The following is a 20,840-nucleotide window of genomic DNA, read 5'->3' as shown; positions in this document are numbered from 1 at the left end:
TAATAGGCAAACGCAAGCTTCAGGTTCCGGTACCGCATGGAGAGCATCTAGGCTATCACAGCTCCCACCGCACTCCCCGAATACTGCACATAGAACAGCCAAAGTCTGAGGTATTCTCCCAGCCTCCTCTCTCCTGCCAGGGGAACCCTCATGGATCGTTTTGTTGAGCAATTCGGCGCCCGCGCCCGCTCCCTCTGCTGTGCTGAACACTGCAGAACTGCCCACAAGTATGCAGGCTCCCTCTATACCAACACCCAGCCTCTCATGCAAGTATTGCCCAGGCTGTAGTGGCATTTTTGACCCCTATGGTCACCCAAGCAGTGGACCAAGTGGTCCTTAAAGGGCTCGGACACATCCATAAAGAACTGCAGTCACAAGCCCTACGAATTGATCAGAGGAGCGAATCTCCTCTATAGAGAATGATGCCGCTGACATGTCTGCTGCCATTGCCAGGCTCTCCACTGCTCAGAAGGATCTACAGGAAAAAGTGGACAATGTAGAAAATCGCTCAAGATGCATCATTGGGTTTCCTGCATCGTATTCCTCTTCCAGGCTTACCACCATCTGCTCCTCCACCATCCCGGAGCAGCTGGGGTTACGCACTCCATGCTTAGTGGAACGTGCGCACTGCATCGGCCAGCCATCAGAAACACGTTCCAAGTCTTGACCAGTGATTGTTAGATATCTCAACTACGCAGACAAACATGCCATACTTCAAAAATTTCCTTGAGTGTGAAACTTATCTGATGATGACCATCCATTACTACTCTTTGCAGACGATTCTATTAAAGTTACGTGCCAGCACAAAGCCTTCTCTGCCGTTTGCTCCTCACTTTACAACCATCACATTAAATTTACTCTAGCTTACCCAGCAACCCCGCACATCCAACCAGACACAGGTGAGCGCCTTTCTTTCACTTCTCCATCTGAAGTGGAGCACTACCTTAGCACTGCACAACCATCAGCTATGGAACAGGAAGATCCTTCTACCGCCCTCGATCTTTCCTCACCCAGGACATATGCTTCATCTTCCAGAAGTCCTCAGAAACCCCCCTCCGTATGATAAATCTGCGCACCGCTGACTGCCTAATCCCTCCATCACTGGTAGACTTTGTTTCTTCTATTTTGCAGCCCACCATTTCCTCCTGTGCCTCACTCCCACACTGGGTCCATATTTGCCTTCCGATAGCTTGTAGAGTCCTCAAGCAGGCCTGGATTCATCCCACCCCGCCTCATATTGCCTCAGTAAAACATGCGCTACAAACCTTATTTCTCATGGAAAAGCAAGACACTGTATACCCAACAGTCTAAGTCCTTGAAATGTTTTATCGCTAGAGATCTCTCAACATATGGCACCCTTCCCATATACGGACTGGTACTTGTGTGCGGATCTTACCAATACGCTGGGTAAACTCAGGCAGTGCCGGGACAAGGTTATCCGGGGTCCAGGGCAAAGATGCCAAACTGCGCCCCCCCCTTTCCCTTCGGGTCAGGGTGCCGCCTACCCCTGCAATAAACCATTGTGCCAGGGGCAGCTGACCCTCCTGCCCACCCCTTGTCCCGGCCCTGAACTCAGGATCCGAGATACCCATGAACACCAGAATCCACTCGCCCCCCCCCCCCCCCCTAGCATACTCCATTTGTTTTTTTACGGTTCTATTTAAGTTGAAATGTGTACTTGTTATTAACCCTAATAATCTCTTTTCCTCTATCCGGTTAGAATGTCTACTCGCTTCCACTCCCCAGGTTGTTTCTTTGGTGCAATTTTTTAGTTAGCTACTCCTGTTACACCAGATGGACCATTATTAGTCAACCATGTTTTTCTGACTTTAGCTGTGCTATCAAGGCTGATTCTACACTACTGTTATTTTTGTTCTACTCTGCGAAGGCTATGTCATTTGTCTTGGAGCCTTCACAGTAAGGCCCCTTTCACACATGCGGATGGTATGTCCGTATTTCATCCATCCGTTTGCGGATGAAATACGGACATACATTCATCCCTATGGGATAGCGGGTGTCTGCGGATGAGCATCCGCAGACACCCGATTTCGTCCGCCTCCGCAACAGTCCGATTCTGCAGACGGAGGAAAATCCTATTTTTCTATCCGTCTGCAGAGCGGATCGGATGAACACGGACAGACGGTCCGTGCTCATCCGATCCCCATAGAGGAGAATGGAGAGCTGACAGGGCGGTCCCTGCACAGTGTGCGGAGACCGCCCTGTCCGCAGCCAGCTCAGCGGGGACAACGGAGCGATCCCCCCTGAGCGAGCGGATCTTCACGGGGCGGATCATTACTGATCCGCCCCGTGTGAAAGAGGCCTTACATGACTTGTGTTTATAATACATACATACATATATATATATATATATATATATATATATATATACACACGTATATATATATTGTAAGGGATCTTCCCGGGGTAGGGTGTGTTTGGACACAGTTCACAGCAGACTTGGACTTTATAAAGTAGACCTTGGCGTTTATTCGTGGTACAAACAGTCCAACAAACAAAGTATACAGCAACACCGTGCTTCTTGTGTATAACAGGAACAAAATAATAACAAAAACAAACAACCTAGCCCGGCTGGGCGCTTACTAACAGGTTCTTCTCACCTATCTGACACTTATAAACACAGCGTCTTTCGCCTGGATATCGCAGGGTGGATTTTAGCTCCAGCAGTGGCTGTGCTTGCAGCTTCCTCAAACACACAGACTGTTCGTTTCCCTGGCTGAGAGCAAAACACCTGCAGGCCCGCAGAGCCTTTACCTTCCCAGGCTAATTAGGATCAAAGCTCACCTGATCCAAAACCCAGAACTGGAACGAGGGATGGGGGGTGTGGAATGACAGGTCCCTCTACCAAACCTACCTGCCATTCCATATAAACCCAGGCCCGGCAAGATTAAATAACAACTCAGCAGCATATTGCTGCTGAGAAACTGATCCATCCTGGACTTACCATCTCACACTGTGTAGCAACCTAGGTGAGATGTACACCCCCTCAACCACTTCTCCAGTGACATGTCTACAATATATATATATATATATACATACACACACACACACACACACACACACATTAGGCTTGTGCAATTCGTTTCGTAACAAATCGAAATTCGCCCGAATTTTGCATCTTAATAAAAAAATAACGAATAACAACGAATAGGAAAGAAATATAATGAATGAATTCGAATGAATTCGACATGATTCGGTAATTCTTTAAAGATCTAATGAAACAAAAGGTCAGCTCAAAGTAAATCTTATAGTCCAATCAGCTAATTAATTTTGTGCCGGAGGATGGATTACTGGCAAAGTGCATTCCTGAGAACTGAGTGAGAAGGGTGTTGTATTGTATTTGAGCCGAGGAGAAGAGACGTTGTCATTGTGTGTGTTAAAATATTCAATAAACAAACGACTTTCCAAACTACGAATCATTATCACGAATGTCTATACATACATAAATAGCGAATTTCAACGAATACGAACGAATGAATTTGACACTCTACGAATAATAACAAATTATCCGAAAACTTATTAACGCAACATAACGAATATAACAGAACGAAATGATGTATTTTACGAATGACAACGAACCGAAACTAAACAAAATTTTCCGTTTAATATACATAAAGAAAATAAAAATAAGCCAAAGCACCCAACTTTATGAACCGATATCCTATGGTGATTATATTGCATTTGGAATTTAGGTTTGCTGCTGACAACACGGATACAATATAGCACAATGACTTTGACTTTCCTAATCCACAGATTCATTTTTTGCGACAATTCTAAATTGCAGTTCGGTTATTTCGGTGGCCACTGCCAGGCAGGTTTAATGTTTTCACGCTGAGTGCACCTCCTCGGTAACTCTGCATAATGACTTATAGCAGCCTGTGAGCTTATCTACCATTCCTTACAAAATACGGTAATTACACACAGTCGGTTGGTTGCCATGAGAACGAGCTATTAATGCGCTCAATCTGAACTTGGTGAATTAATAATTTGCTTATTTTTTTATTGTGCAGGCTGGCAACTGTAATCTGCTGCCTGGGACTGGCAAACGCGTAAAATCACATTTAAAATATTTTTAAACGGCGAATACTCTCAAGTGTATGTTTCATTTGTATGCAAATTTAAAGTGGTAACAATTGCAACCTTTGCGTCTTTTCTGGGAGGCAGGAGATGGCGGTAAGATCAGATAAAACATATGCTAATCTGTGTATGTAAGAAGGAGAAAACCCCTGTCCAGCTGTACAGCTACCTGGAGTTGGGGGGTTTTGTATCTGTGCTGCAAAGATAAGGATTGCAATATCACCACAAAAAGACAATTTAGTCCAAGTATTGCCAGTATGTACAAGAGGAGTAAAGAGATGAATGATAACAAGCATCAGTGCACAATACACATACTCTGTGCCCCTGACTGCAGAGGCTTTCTAGCAATGTGGAATACTGGCACCACAATTCCCAACTCCTTAGAATGTATTGTAATGTATGGACATATTCAATTCCAGCTTCATTAAAACGCATATAACCATAGGCGTGCGCACAGGGTGTGCCAGATGTGCCTGGGCACACCCTAATCACCCCATGCAGTGCCGATTCCCCCAGCTTCACATCTCCCCCGTGCAGTACTGCCAAGCTTCCCATCTCTCCTCTCAGGAGTGGGAAAAAATATTTAATTAACTGGCCTTTCTTTTCTGAATAAACACAGTGAGTGATCTGTACCGATCTCTCCCATCTTCATTCTTAAAGAGGAAGTAAACCCTGATGGGTTTACTTCCTCTTTGATTCCCTGCAAAGGTAAAGCATAATGGACTACTATGCATCGCATAGTAGCCCATTATGTGTCACTTACCTGACACAGGAGCCAGCGAAGTCACCGCTGTCCCCTGTAGTCCGGAGCATCCATCTTCTCGGTAGGTCTCCGTGGGTCTCGCTGCTCCGCCACTGCGCATGGGAGCCGCCAGTCACGCCATATCGCCATTGACAGCGGCGCGCTCAGGGCGCCTGCGCGCCGCTGTCTACGGCGCATGCGCCGTAGACAGCGGTGCCTGTATTTTGGCAAATATCTCCTAAACCATGTAGGTTTAGGAGATATTTCTTGGACCTACAGGTAAGCCTTAATCTAGGCTTACCTGTAGGTCAAAGTTGGTTGTAAGGGTTTACAACCACTTTAACTGAAGCATAGTAAACTATGTTTACAGCAGTAATAGATAGTTATCCTCGCGCCAAAATGGTTCAAAGAATTGGTTATAAAACTATGGTTGCAGCAAAAACACCGATAGGAGCAGAAAACCCTCCCCTAAATTGGTAATGTATAGTGTATAAGTGGTGTTGCGCTCCACAAAACTTACAATAAATAAATCAATGCTGGTAAGCTAAATTTATGTAAAGCTATTGGAACCGTGTTCCTTTAAATCTACACACTCTAAAAGATAAATATGAAATAACTCAAACTAAAGTGCATACAGTGATAATCCTACTGGGATAAAGTATATATATATATATATATATATACAAATAAAATCAATAATTGCAAACTCTCAACTATAAAGTGCATATAGTGAGTGTGATTACACTAAATAACATCAAAATATCTCAAATATAAATATAAATATATAAAAGTTATTTAAATCAAGCTTCCAAATATAAAGTGCATATAGTGAGTGTGATTGCACTAAATCTCATCAAAAGTCCATACAGTGCAATAAGTGAAAGAATGGTTTTTTAAAACGATTGAAAAAAATCCAAAAAGAAAAAATTAATTAAAAATATTCCTTATATTGAAAATACATGCAATGCGTGAGTTCACACTGTGCAGCAACAACAGATGGACTTGTGAAAAAATAAGACATCAATAAGTGATTCCACCGGTGATCTTTGTGTATCTTCAAAGCCAGGTGCTTCCACACTGAGTGCAATGGCTACCTTACCTCCCTGCTGTAAGGTAAACAGCAAAAACAATCTCCCACTTCCAGCAAATAGTGATGCTATCAATTAGTATAGGGACTGCAGATCATCTTTCTTAGGTTCTCAGCCATACACCACAGACCAATTCCATATAGGAGACAGAAAAGGGGGGACTCCAATAGTGAAGTATGTAAAACACAGGGTGATGAAGTCACATGACTAGTGACGATACGCGTAGGATTGGATGAGGAGGATACCGGAAGTGACGTCCGAGGTACGAGCGCTGAGTTCGTTCGTTTTTACGCTGTAAACTTATTGCCTGTGATTGTTTTATCTAAATGTGAGTACCTAGGACTAGGTCCTTTATATATTAAAGCCTGTGTTTTACATACTTCACTATTGGAGTCCCCCCTTTTCTGTCTCCTATATGGAATTGGTCTGTGGTGTATGGCTGAGAACCTAAGAAAGATGATCTGCAGTCCCTATACTAATTGATAGCATCACTATTTGCTGGAAGTGGGAGATTGTTTTTGCTGTTTACCTTACAGCAGGGAGGTAAGGTAGCCATTGCACTCAGTGTGGAAGCACCTGGCTTTGAAGATACACAAAGATCACCGGTGGAATCACTTATTGATGTCTTATTTTTTCACAAGTCCATCTGTTGTTGCTGCACAGTGTGAACTCACGCATTGCATGTATTTTCAATATAAGGAATATTTTTAATTAATTTTTTCTTTTTGGATTTTTTTCAATCGTTTTAAAAAACCATTCTTTCACTTATTGCACTGTATGGACTTTTGATGAGATTTAGTGCAATCACACTCACTATATGCACTTTATATTTGGAAGCTTGATTTAAATAACTTTTATATATTTATATTTATATTTGAGATATTTTGATGTTATTTAGTGTAATCACACTCACTATATGCACTTTATAGTTGAGAGTTTGCAATTATTGATTTTATTTGTATATATATATATATATATATATATACTTTATCCCAGTAGGATTATCACTGTATGCACTTTAGTTTGAGTTATTTCATATTTATCTTTTAGAGTGTGTAGATTTAAAGGAACACGGTTCCAATAGCTTTACATAAATTTAGCTTACCAGCATTGATTTATTTATTGTAAGTTTTGTGGAGCGCAACACCACTTATACACTATGTTTACAGCAGGCTGCAGAGAAAGGGATTGGGGAATTTCTAGCCTCAGTTTCTTTCTCTGTCTGAAAAGTGAGACATCAGGGGTCTCAAACTGGTGGCCCTCCAGCTGTTGCTAAACTACAAGTCCCATCATGCCTCTCTGTGGGAGTTTTGTAATGGTCAGCCTTGCAATGCCTCATGGGAATAGTTTTGCAACAGCTGGGGGGCTACCAGTTTGAGATCCCTGGTTTAGACCCTTGATATTTCACCAACACCCCATAACAGGGCTCCTAAAAAAATTGTAAAAAAATAATATTGTAAAAAATAATTTAAAAATAATTTAAAAAAAAATAACACTGCCCAACCGACCGTCTACTGCTCCGCTGATATACACACGTGTGTTTGTGCACTGGGAAGCACACCCTAATGCAATATGCTGCGCACACCAATGCATATAACACATACAAAATTACTACAAAAGCCATTCCCTAATTTAAAGCAGTATTCCAGGATAAATAGACAATTGAAATAAAAATATGTGATTTATCCTACTTGTAAAAGGGTTAGTATTTCTGTCCATCCAATCCTGAAATTTACACACCTCTGCCACACAAAAGCAGCTTGGTGACCTGACTTTACTGCAGTCAAGCAACACAGCTAGCTCTCAACTCTCCTTCAGTCTGTGATTGGTCAGTGAAGAAGCAGCAATATACTGTTGATGCCATCCTTTTGCTCTCTCCTCCTGTCAGCATGTTGTCAGCACATGGAAGTTCAGTACTGGAGGTTCCATGCAGTAAAAATCTCTCTCCTATTTTAAGGGTTGCTGTACATGGGGCAACAAGAGGCAGAAATCAAATCAGATTCAGCCATTTTTTTCAGCTGCAGTCAAAATATATTTATGTATTAATACATAATTACTTTGATTGGTGATCTGAGTGTCTGCCTAAAGTTCAGTTTTAATCTTTTCAAACTCAGCTCAGGGTGTAGATTACTTAGGAAATAGTGGGAGGTGAACAGATGGGCACAAGCCTGTAACACGTCTTACCTGTAGGCACAGTGAATATCTCCTAAATTTGCACAGTTTATGACATATTCACACAGGATGCATCCGACCAGCACATGTGCTCTGAAGTAGGGTTGCCACCTGTCCAGGATTCACCCGGACAGTTCGGGTTTGGAATCACGTGTCCGGGTTTCAGACTGCCTGAAACCTGGACACATTATTTAGACTGGACTATAGCTTCCCAGTAGGGTTGCTGGCTGCAGTTGTGTAAGCTGAGAGTGTGTTTTACACTCTCTTTCACACTGCCCAAAGCCACCACTAACATTTTCCCCCTCCCCCCCACATACAGACGGGCTTGATCTGCACTTCTTCCTCCCACTCCTACCCCTCTGTGTCTCCCCACACTCCAATCCCCGGCGCTGTGGCTCAGGAAAGGAAAGTGCGGGCTGGAAATTTTAAGTCCAGCAGCCTCAGCTACATCTAGATGAGAGGTGCTGACTGCCAAGGGGTGAGTGAGCTCACCATCCATCCCTGCCGGTGACTGAAGTCTCCCTCCTTCTCTCTCTTGCCTCTGAGTGAGTACACTAAGGAAAATCAGGGTTCTCAGAGCACCCTTTACATCAGAGTTCCCCTTTACTCCAGAGGACACAGTGTTCCCCCTTACATAAGAGTCCTCACCGTACATCAGAGTTCCCAGAGCATCCCTTACATCAGAGTCTGCAGAGTCCCCCCTTACAGTGTAAGGGAACTCTGCAGATGCAGATGTAAAAGGGGAACTCTGCAGATGCAGATGTAAAAGGGGAACTCTGCAGATGCAGATGTAAAAGGGGAACTCTTGTGATTAACTTCATATGATTAGAAATGTTATTTAATTGCAAAATATATGTATAGTTTATACTATAAAAAAAAATTACTGTGCGCCGCTAAAGTGTTCGGGTTTGACTTGAAGAAAAGGTGGCAGCCCTACTCTGAAGAGATGGCATTTCAGTGCTCTGCCTTCAAAACTCTGTGCCAGCCACGCACCAGCCATTCATACAGCCAGAGTCTATGAACCTGGGAAGAACGGGTGAAGATGGAAGTGCCGGGGAGTAATGACAGCACTGCGCTGGAGGGCTAGGGAGGTAAGCCTGTCATAATGTGCTAGTATGCAGTGCATTTCAGTACGTTATGATCTAAACCTTTTTGTGGAGCTTAACTACTACTTTAGAGTACAAACCAAAAAGGGCTTTTTGATTCTCATGCAATACTCCAGGTAGAGAGGGGTAAGGAGTTTGAAACACCCATTACTGGCCTGCAGGCTTAATAGCACAAAAAAGACACCATTACAGAAAAGAGCCTTTAGGTTGATTCGAACATTCTGTACCCTCCTAATAACAGACATCCTCATTAGCAACCAAATCTTTCCAGTAGCAGCAGCAGTAGTAGTTGTCCTTATAATCCCATCTTGATGTTTTCCCAGGGTCTCCACAAGTGTTTCACCCAGGTCCTCGTGGCAGAATGTCCTCTGGTAATTCATCTCATACATCATCAGTGCCTTAGGTCCTGTCCTCAGCCAGGCTCCCAGACCAAGGAACCCCCAGCACAAGTATATGCTCTTTACACATCCACCCCAGGCCAGAGCCTGGGTGGAAGAGGGAGAGATCATTTGGCCCTCCACAAATATTTATACTCTCCTCCAGCATGCACCAGTGGTAATAAAAATCCTACTGGTTGGTTAGTGGAAGTATAGATATTCATAAGTCAGTTTTACTGCAGTTTCTCATACGAATACTAGAGGTACCAGTGACACCTACTGGTAGAAGGGGGAAACCACAGCTTCACTGAGTTTAGGGAAAAACCAAATGATCAAGTAAGGTAGACTATAAGACCCCTTTCACACCACACCGCCGATAGTGTGGGCGGTAAAACGCCACCATTTTTAGCTGCGTTTTACCGCCGGATTTGCGGCGCATTTCGGCCGCTAGCGGGGTGCTTTTACCCCCCGCTAGCGGCCGAGAAAGGGTTAAAACCGCCGGAAATATGCCGCAATAGTGGCGTTTTGCCGGCGGTATTATAGCGCTGCCCCATTGATTTCAATGGGGAGCAGCAGTGGAAGAGCGGTAAACACACCGCTCCTTCACCGCTCCAAAGAAGCTGCTGGCAGGACTTTTCCCTGACGTCCTGCCAGCGCACACAATGGTGCAGCTTCTTTAGGGCGTTTTGCAGGAGCTATTTCTAACGCTATAGCGCCTGCAAAACGCCCTGGTGTGAAAAGGGTGTTAATCAGCAAGGTTGTCTACCACCCAGCAGAACTACGTTTGGATATCAGCCCCTGTTTAGGACAGGGCGACTATAAATAAATTATATAGAGCATCACTGATATTACCTAATAAAACTATAACTTTCCTAACCATGTATCCATATTATGTTTAATTTCCAAGACATACTACACGTGTTCCCACATGAAATCGGTATTAAAGTGGAAAGCCAGGCAAAACTAGCGCTCTCTGCCACATTCTACACCTAATCTATCTAACCCTGTGAAGCAAAAATCCCCAGTTACCTATTCTGCAACCAGTCTGGTCTGGTCCCAGCATCAGCTGTCAGCGGGGGCTTCAGTGTGGGGGGGGGGGGGGGGAGGTGTTGCAGGAGAGGCAGCAGACAACAGAAGCCTCATAGTAAGTCAATGGGTGATGTCACTTCACAGCCGTTGTCGGTCCTCTCATAAGTACTGCGCTTTTTGCTTAAAAGGGTTAGATAGATTAGGTTTAGAATGTGTCAGAGAGTAGGCTAATACCGCGTACACGCGATCGGAATTCTTGTCGGAAATAGCTCCGATGGTTTTCCTGCCGGAATTCCGACAGAATTCTGCTCAAGCTGTCTTGCCTACACACATTTATATTTATTTATATACGCTCACTTTGTTGCTAAAATTACTCATAAATTCAAGATGTAGCTGGGTGTAGTAAGATGTCCGCTGTCGCCTTCTTCTGACTGCAGGTGTTCTGTCAGATTAGCAAACCTGGTAGCGTTGGGACGCATGCGATGCTGATGGAACGTCACTTCCGTTACCTAATCTGACGGGTCGCCTCCTCTAACGGAACACTGACTCTGTGCAACGTGTGACACAGCAGTGCCTACGCATAGGGCACAGTGACTACGTGTTACAGAATTCAAGGAATTAAATGTGTGAGGATCCACACAACGTTTACAAATGTCCTGATCGTTCAGAAGAATAAGATTAGGCTACAAATAACGGAAATCCAATATGGAAATCAATATGTGATTTTACATTGTGACCATAGATAGGAATAAAACTCTTCTACTACATACAGAATATAAACACAGACCAAACACTTGTGTGAGCCTACCTTATGCTTCTTTCATGACAGGGGGGGCGATAAAAAAAAACAAGTGATTAAGCCACAGTTTTACTACCCCTTCCAACGCTTTTCATAAGTGTTCAGCTGCTGTGGAAGGTTTGTGTCAGGGTGTTCAGGCACTTCATGTACACAGTACCAGCTATGACCCCTGGAGATACAGCCTTTTTAGGAATAGTCCCTGGATGCACAGATCATATATAGACAGTGCATGAAATGCACATCGCCGGAACACTTGTGTTCAGCCGCTGTTTCCGGGGACAGGATAGTGAGTGCACCGGCCCGGGGTTCAACGTTACCATGGTAACAGATGGTGATTGGCAGCTAATCTACTGCAGAGGACAGCGGGGAGGCGACTGAAGGGGTAACCAGGGGGCTAAAGGGGGTACCGGGGAGAGGGAGGAGAGCTCAGATCCATCCATGTACACCGAGAGGGGACTTGCATGGGTTTCCCCTCCACCACCATTGTTACTGAGACTCTCAACTGGGGGATTATTTTGCAATGCTACAAAGCATTGCTGGGATTTGTAGTTCCCCTATAGCTGGGTAGTATTCAGCATTGATGTATAGTGCATTGCTGAGATGTGTAGTCCCTGTACAGCGGAGGCTTATTCTGCACTGCTATAGAACATGTTGCTGGGATGTGTAGTCCCTCTCTAGCTGTAGAGGGAATACAAATCTCAGCAGTGCACTGTACAGCAAAGCAGAACACTACCCAGCTATAGGGGAACTACAAGAGAACATATTGCTGGGACTTGTAGTTCCCCTATAGCTGGGTAGTGTTCTGCTTTGCTGTACAGTGCACTGCTGAGATTTGTATTCCCTCTACAGCTGGAGGGTCATTCTGCACTGCTATAGAACATATTGCTGGGATTTGTAGTTCCCCTATAGCTAGGTATTATTCTGCTTTGCTGTGCAGTGAACTACTGAGATTTGTAGCCCCTCTACAGCTGGTTTGGGGTCATTCTGTGTTGCTGTAAAACATATTGCTGGAATTTGTAGTTCAGCTACAGCTGTGGTTTTATTGCATTGCTATGCACTGTATTGCCGGGATTTGTAGCCTCCCTACTGTTGGGGGTCATTATGCATTACTAGTATAAGTGATTACTGGGATTCACAGTTCTGTAAGTAGGGGAACGTTCAGAAAACCATGAAAAGCAATATAGTAGCTGCACAGGGCGATGCCCCCCAAGGCCAAACCTAAATCTAAGCTCCAGTGGACAGATCTGTGAACTGTTAGCAGCCATTATATAGAGCAGCGCTTTTCACTCTTTTTTTCATTCAAGGCACCCTTATAAAATTATGGAGACTCTTGAGGCACCCCATTCTAAAATGTAAAAACGACTCTAAGCCCTTGTACACACGGTCGGAGATTCCGACGGAATGTGTCCGATCGGACCGTTTTGTCGGATATTCCGACTGTGTGTGGTCTACATCGGACTGTTTCCGACAGACCAAGTTTTCCAAATTGTTGGTAAAATTTTCAGACAAAATGCTCCAATCGGACATACTCCGATCATGTGTAGAGAATTCCGATCGGACAAAGTGCCACGCATGCTCAGATCAAATTCCTACACCAAAGCTATTGGCTACTAGCGTGAACGTCATCACGTCAGATTTTCTGACAACTTTGTCCGACCGTGTGTATACAACGGTTTCGGACAAAATCTGACGGATTTGGTTGTCGGAATCTCCGACCGTGTGTACAAGGGCTAATAGTTTAGTTTTATATAACGCAGCAACATCACTGGCATTCCGAGAGATTTAACAAAGCATGTCCAAAGCCATGTTTTGAAGCAAGTGTAAACTAGCCCTAAGTTGAGAAAGAAAAAGAATGAAAACTGCACTCAGAGACTGTGAATAGCAGCTAGCACTACATATAGTGCAAACATATAAGAAATAAATAGTGCAGCACTCACTACTGTATGTGGGGGTTTGTATTAAAAAAAAAAAAAAAAAAAGAAAGAAAAAAAAGTGGTTTTGCCAAACCAAATGTATTAACTTTCTATGCGGAGGTGAGCTGCCATCTAGATAAAGGAATGCCCGTCGATGTGGTGTATCTGGATTTTGTAAAAAAAAAATTGACACAGTTCACCATAAATGTTTACTGTACAAAATAAGGTCAGTTGGCATGGACCATAGGGGGAGTCAGTGGCGTCACTAGAGGGGGGGCTACTGGGCCCATAGCCCCAAGTTTCTAGGGCAGGCATGCGGTCACACAATTTCGGACCTTCCCCTTCCCCAAAGAACAGCAGCACTGGATGCAGGGCAGGAGCTGCATGAGTTAACTTTTCCTATTAACTAGCAGGTGATTGATTACTAGTGTCCTACCATTCTATCACCTGCTTGTTAATAGGAAAAGTTAAGCTTGGCAAACCCCCCACCCTTCATCCAGTGCTGCTGTACCTCCCGGCTGCTCTACACTCTGTGTAAGGTAAGCAAAAGGACATGGCTGTGGATGGAAAGGCAGGGGTGACATGAAGATGGCAGTGCGGGGGGGGGGGGGGGGTGAGATGATTTGAAGGTGGTGGCAGAGCACATTATTGTGATACGAGGAGGGGGATGTGAAAGGGGAGCAGTGCTGTGGGGGGAGGGGAGCAATACGGTTTTATACTAAAGTTAATATCCTGCAAACTGAACTTCGCTATGGGGGGCTGCTTTTGTTTATTTTTATGTAGGCTGCAATAGGAGATCTGGCCATGAGCCGTTGCTCCTGAGGGAGTAATAGTGATCCAGGAAACACATATTGACACTCTGATCAGAGAATCTTGTGAATCTTATACGGATCTAATGTGGATCTGAGTACTAGTTAGTGGTCATATATTTCTGGTAAGCCTCCACCTGCTGCACAAGTGTGGTGTGCTTTTTCTATCTGGGATCTTTGGATGGTCTTGAACCCTTCCTGCTGACACTTCTAAGTTGAATAGCTATAAGGACCTGTTTTCCCTTATGAATTTACATGCATATTATTTGGTTTTATGGACTCTTACTTCCTAACAACACAGTTTAATTATTCCCTGAACTCATTGCATTTTTATTTTTTGCAAGTATTTTGATCGCTGTAAGTGAAGGTTGCTAATGCAATTAATACACACAAGTCAAGTCACATTGCATGTATGGTATCTCACGTTTAATGCTACAGAAGCTCTGCACATTTACCTAAAATGTATATATTTTGTACCCAAGCATTGTGCTGCCAGCCCCATTTTCTTCCTTTATATATTAGCCATGCGGGGGGGGGGGGGGGGCAATGCTGCGGGGGTAAGGGATTTGAAGCAAGCCAGTGCTGTGGGCAAGGAGACTTGATGTAAAGGAAGACGAGGGGGCATTGGGGTGTGGGTGTGTGTGTGTGTGTAGGGGACAGTGGATACTAATGTAAAGGAAAATCCAATGTGAAGTGGGTTACTGAGATTGGGAGTGGGATATCAAATGATGGGCCCCTTTCACACAGGACGGATCAGTAATGATCTGCCCCCTGATGATCCGCTCGCTCAGCGGGGATCGCTCCGTTGTCCCCGCTGAACCAGCGGCGGACAGGGTGGTCCCGGCCCACTGTGCAGGGACCGCCATGTCACCTCTCCGTTCTACTCTATGGGGGGATCGGATGAGCACGGACTGTCTGTCCATGTTCATCCGATCCGCTCTGCAGACGGATAGAAAAATAGGATTTTCCTCCGTCTGCAGAATCGGACAATTGTGGAGGCAGACAATAGCGGGTGTCTGCGGATGTTCATCCGCAGACACCCGCTATCCCATAAGAATACATGTATGTCCGTATTTCATACGCAAACGAATGGATGAAATACGGACATAATGTCCGCATGTGTGAAAGGGGCCATAGGATCTGAGACATTGCACAAATATGCGGTTGGGACCTTCGCTAATTTTAATTCAATACCTCTGCTCTAGGGTGACCAGGGTGGGTGCTGAGGCAGAAGGGGGGCGGTACGCCCCGGGTGCCACACACTCGCGGCGTACCGCCGTTAACTGCGGCGCGCGCAGCGCGCCGCTGTAAACGGCGCATGCGCCGTAGGCAGTGGTGCCTGTCTTTTGGCAAATCTCTCCTAAACCATGTAGGTTTAGGAGATATTTCTTGGACCTACAGGAAAGCCTTAATCTAGGCTTACCTGTAGGTCAGAGTGGTTTGTAAGGGTTTACAACCACTTTAAAGTTCAAGTTTAGGCAGGGCAATTCTTACTTACAATAATCCAGTATGGACCAATGTAAGAATGAATGTGCCATATCTGTAGTATTCCCCCTGGAAGTTGGAGATTTTTGTAGTAGGCAGTGCTACAGTGTTTTCTGCTAGCTTCCAGTCCTGTGCTGAGTGGCTGCCTTGCTGCATTCTGAAAACAGGAGGGCACTCGCTTGGCATGGGATCATTCCGAGAAGGCTTTGTATTTTCTCAATGAAAGCAAAGAATTACCTGATGGGACAAGGTGGTGACTTTGAAATCACTGCCCCGATTCTCAGCATTGGACCTGGAAGCCAGTGGGGATCACTGTAGTACTGGTGCCCACTAAAGTCATTTCTAGCTACCAGGGGATCCCACAGGTATGGCACACATACTTATATCCCTTATCCAAGCTGGTGTAAAATCTGTCAATTTCAGCTTTAGATCGTTTTCTAGTTTAGTACATCATCTTCTGGATAGTGTAGCTACAGTATCTCACTAAAGTGAGTATACCCCTCACATTTCTGTAAATCTTTTAATGTGACAGCACTGAAGAAATTACACTTTGCTACAATGTAAAGTAGTGAGTGTACAGCTTGTACAACAGTGTAAATTTGCTGTCTCCACAAAATAACTCAACACACAGCCATTAATGTCTAAACCGCTGGCAACAAAAGTGAGTACACCCCTAAAAAATTTCCAAATTGGGCCCAATTAGCCATTTTCCCTCCCAATATCATGTGACTCCTTAGCTTTACAAGGTCTCAGGTGTGAATGGAGAGCAAGTGTGTTAAAGGTGGTGTTATCGCTCTGAGGATCTAAAAAAGAATTGTTGCTCTACATAAAGATAGCCTAGGCCGGTGATGGCGAACCTTGTCACCTCAGATGTTTTGAAATTACATTTCCCATGATGCTCATTCACTCTGCAGTGTACTTGAGCATCATGGGAAATGTAGTTCCAAAACATCTGGGGTGCCAAGGTTCGCCATCACTGGCCTAGGCTATAAGAAGATTAAGGACATGGATTACTGGAACCATGTCCTGTCTTCTGATGAGACCAAGATAACCTTATTTGGTACCGATGATGTCAAGCATGTGTGGCAGCAACCAGATGAGGATTACAAAGACAAGTGTGTCTTGCCTACAGTCAAGCATGGTGGTGGGAGTGTCATGATCTGGGGCTGCATGAGTGCTGCCAGCACTGGGGAGCTACAGTTCATTGAGGGAACCATGAATGCCAACATGTACTGTGACATACTGAGACAGAGTATGAGCCCCTCTCTTCGGAGACTGGGCTGCAGGGCAGTATTCCAACAAAACCCCAAAAACACCTCCAAGACGACCACTGCCGTATTAAAGAAGCTGAGGGTAAAGGTGATGGACTGGCCAAGCATGTCTCCAGACCTAAACCCTATTAAGCATCTGTGGGGCATCCTCAAATGGAAGGCGAAGAAGGACAAGGTCTCTAACAGCCATCAGCTCTGTGACGTCGTCATGGAGGAGGGGAAGAGGACTCCAGTGGCAACCTGTGACTCTCTGGTGAACTCCATGTCCTAGAGGGTTAAGGCAATGCTGGAAAATAATGGTGGCCACACAAAATATTGACACTTTGGGCCTAGTTTGGACCTTTTCACTTAGGGGTGTACCCACTTTTGTTGCCAGCAGTTTAGACATTAATGGCTGTATGTTGAGTTATTTTGAGGAGACAGCAAATTTACACTGTTATACAAGTGCTCACTACTTTACATTGTAGCAAAGGGTCATTTCTTTAGTGTTGTCACATGAAAATATATAATAAAAAATATTTACGAAAATGTGAGGGGTGTACTCACTTTTTGAGATACTGTATATAGTGGTAAAACAATATTTTTTTGGTGTCTGTGTGTGTTTTGAATGTCCATCTCCATTTTACAGTGATGTCATGTGTATGCAGCATTGGTTGTAAGCATTGCATTATGTTTAACTGCAGGTATCCTGACATTGCTGGACACAGAGATATATTTCACTTCCTTTATAAAGAGCCCGAGAGATGCTTCAGTCAGACCTGCTGAGGGTCACCTCCATTTCCCACCTCTTCAGGTTCAAGGTCATAATAACGACCCCTGACTCCCTTGTGTATGGACTGTCCTGGTAGCTCTATTTAAAGGACAAGGAGGGAATTCATAAAGACGCAGCCTCCAGAACTGATCTGACACTACATATATACGTTGCAGGAGGGTGATGAGCAGTGGACGGGTACCATTGGCTGAAAAAGCCATGTCGGAAGGTTACGCCAGACTGCGGTACAGAGACACCTCCCTCCTCATCTGGCAGCAACAACAGCAGAAGCTGGAGACGGTGCCACCTGGGACATACCTGAGCCGGAGTCAAAGTATGTGGTACTCACAGTATGGGAATCAGTCCATCTTGGTCCGCGACAAGAACAGCATCTCTAGAGACACCGGACAGTCCAAGTTCTGTACTGTAATGTGAAGTGGCATTACCTGTAAACAGTATTTACTTGTTGCACTTTAGTCGCACAACAGGCGTACATACAGAGCCAGCTTTTATTGCATAAGGAAAGGCAGCTGTGCACTTAAAGGGAACAATTCTTTGTAAAGATTTATGCTGATCACATTCATCAACTAAACACTCATCTACCCAGTAGAAATTCTTACACGACTTATGTTAATGATGCACATTTAGCACAGTGTGGCATTTTAATGGTTTTATTGTGAGAAGCCCCTATCCGACGGCCCCGTACTCCATTGGGGTAGAAATCAGCCCATTTAGAAGTACCCCTAGGAGGGAGGCAAGAGCAGTGGTCATTGTTATGGATTGAGCATTTCTAATTCGCAGTAAAATTCTAGCTCCAGTCCTGCATACTTTTCCCACATCCATGACTTTCTAGGTTGTGAGATCAGGACCAAGATGACAGCACTGAAGCCTATTCCTTTAAAAAGAAGGAAAAGGTTTGGTCCCTGGCTATAATGAAGATCCAATAACTTAAAGCGGAACTTCACCCAAAAGGGGGGAAGTTCCACTTTACTGCCCCCCTCCCCTCCTACTTTTGGGATAGCTGGTACCTGGTTTGGACAGGTACCTTCTCTCACATATGCTCAGTTTGCCTAGACTAGTGGTCTCCAAAGTGCAGGCGTTGGCTTGCTTTCATCTTGCCCTTGGGCAAAATTCCCCCCATTGCCACCAATAATGGGGAACTATTCCTCCCACTGACACCAAGAATGAGGCAAAATTCCTCCCACTGACACCAAGAATGAGGCAAAATTCCTCCCACTGACACCAATAATGGGGAACTATTCCTCCCACTGACACCAATAATGAGGCACAATTTCTCCCACTGACACCAATAACGAGGCACAATTTCTCCCACTGACAACAATAACGAGGCACAATTTCTCCCACTGACAACAATAACGAGGCACAATTTCTCCCACTGACAACAATAACGAGGCACAATTTCTCCCACTGACAACAATAACGAGGCACAATTTCTCCCACTGACAACAATAACGAGGCACAATTTCTCCCACTGACACCAATAACGAGGCACAATTTCTCCCACTGACACCAATAACGAGGCACAATTTCTCCCACTGACAACAATAACGAGGCACAATTTCTCCCACTGACAACAATAATGAGGCACAATTTCTCCCACCGACCCCAACAGTGGGGTACAATTTCTCCCATCGACCCCCAACGGTGGGGTACAATTTTTCCCACCAACCCCAACAATGGGGCAGAAGTCCGGCCTCCCTAAAATCTTAAGGACAAACAGGCAGAGAACCATGGCCTAGATCAGGGATATGCAATTAGCAGACCTCCAGCTGTTGCAGAACTTCAAGTCCCATGAGGCATAGCAAGACTCTGACAGCAATAAGCATGACCCTCAGAAGCAGAGGCATGATGGGACTTGTAGTTTTGCAACAGCTGGAGGTCCGCTAATTGCATATCCCTGGCCTAAATGATCTGAGCAGAAGTCCTCCCCCCTCCCTTGCTTTGCCTGCAGCCTTCTGGGTTATATCACAGATCCCAGAAGCAGGCGGACTATAGCCAACTTTTTTTTCATACAGCCTAAAGATACTCTTTAAATACTTTTTGGCACAGGATGAGGTTGCTGCCAAGACATTTAACAAGACTGTTCGAAAAGAAAACACATGCTAGGGTACAGCTAGAGAAATACTGGGCAGTTGTTACTGATCTCTCCTTTCAAAAATGCTGGTTGCCAGGCTGCCTCTGGTTTCATGAGACAAGCCTATAGAGCAGTGATGGCGAACCTTGGCACCCCAGGAGTTTTGGAACTACATTTCCCATGATGCTCATGCACTCTGCAGTGTAGGTGAGCATCATGGGAAATGTAGTTCCAAAACATCTGGGGTGCCAAGGTTCGCCATCACTGCTGTAGGACATGAAGTCAGCACACCTGATCTGTATTCTTACGCTGGATCAGTGGCTACAACTGTATTACACTTACTGGACCAGCGTGACACCCAGTCAAGTTTGCAACTTTAGGAGGAGAATTCTGCAATGACAACCTCTATATTTCCCCACAGTACAGGGTTTCTTTCTGCATAATGTTGTGTTGTTCTTACATGAAAGAAATGCTGCTTCTATTACAAGTGTTTTTTTGTTTTTTTGTTTTTAATGGGGAAAAGCTTTATGGCACTAATTTCTACAATTATGTTTGACAGGCACGTGCTGCATCCCTGCAGCATAAGCATTGATGTTGTACATTTCTGCACTATTCATTTGTTACACAGTATTTGTTTTTTTTTTTTACATGATTTTGTATTATCACTTTTTAGAATTCAAGAAAATGGAAAGCAAACATTTTTCCATCTCAGAAACACACTATGTATATTTGTTAAAAAAATAAAAATACAAGGCTTTAGATGTTGTATACCAAACTTGTCCATTTAACAGCTATTGTGCTTTTGTATGTGAACACTGTGTATGGTTGTAACTCAGATATCCAAGACTAGGGTAAAGTTTCTGACACTGACTATGGATTCTATACATATGCACAGAGTAAAGGCTGGCTTTACACCTCTGCATTACTGTACTGTCACTCTGTGTGCTCCCCCATCATTTAGAATGGCATGCTAATACACAAGTAGAGTAGACGCTGATGGGCACACACTACAGTGCATCACAACCTAAAGCATTACTAAACCCACAACAGTAAAATCAGCCTGTATATGCAGTAAAGCGTGCTCGTTATACTCACTGTAGAACCTAAG

At 44.4% G+C, this 20,840-nt stretch overlaps 1 protein-coding gene across 1 annotated transcript; it reads left to right on the top strand.

The window, feature by feature from the left end:
* The first annotated feature begins 11,694 nt into the window (after positions 1–11,694).
* On the top strand, positions 11,695–20,491 carry BRD3OS (BRD3 opposite strand). Its single transcript, XM_077479140.1, has 2 exons — positions 11,695–11,790; positions 17,570–20,491. Exon 2 carries the CDS (start codon positions 17,821–17,823, stop codon positions 18,070–18,072), a length of 252 nt encoding a protein of 83 aa, XP_077335266.1. The 5' UTR covers positions 11,695–11,790; positions 17,570–17,820; the 3' UTR covers positions 18,073–20,491.
* The last annotated feature ends 349 nt before the right edge of the window (positions 20,492–20,840 follow it).

Source organism: Lithobates pipiens, unplaced genomic scaffold (assembly GCF_037356315.1).
Source record: "Lithobates pipiens isolate NorthernLeopardFrog02 unplaced genomic scaffold, aLitPip1_a1.2 Scaffold_14, whole genome shotgun sequence".
In the NCBI taxonomy this organism is placed as follows: domain Eukaryota; kingdom Metazoa; phylum Chordata; class Amphibia; order Anura; family Ranidae; genus Lithobates; species Lithobates pipiens.
This window is presented reverse-complemented; position numbering and strand designations above follow the sequence as displayed.

Bases quoted from the DNA above. Each gene is read 5' to 3' on its own strand.
- BRD3OS (XM_077479140.1), top strand. From the start codon at position 17,821: ATGAGCAGTGGACGGGTACCATTGGCTGAAAAAGCCATGTCGGAAGGT.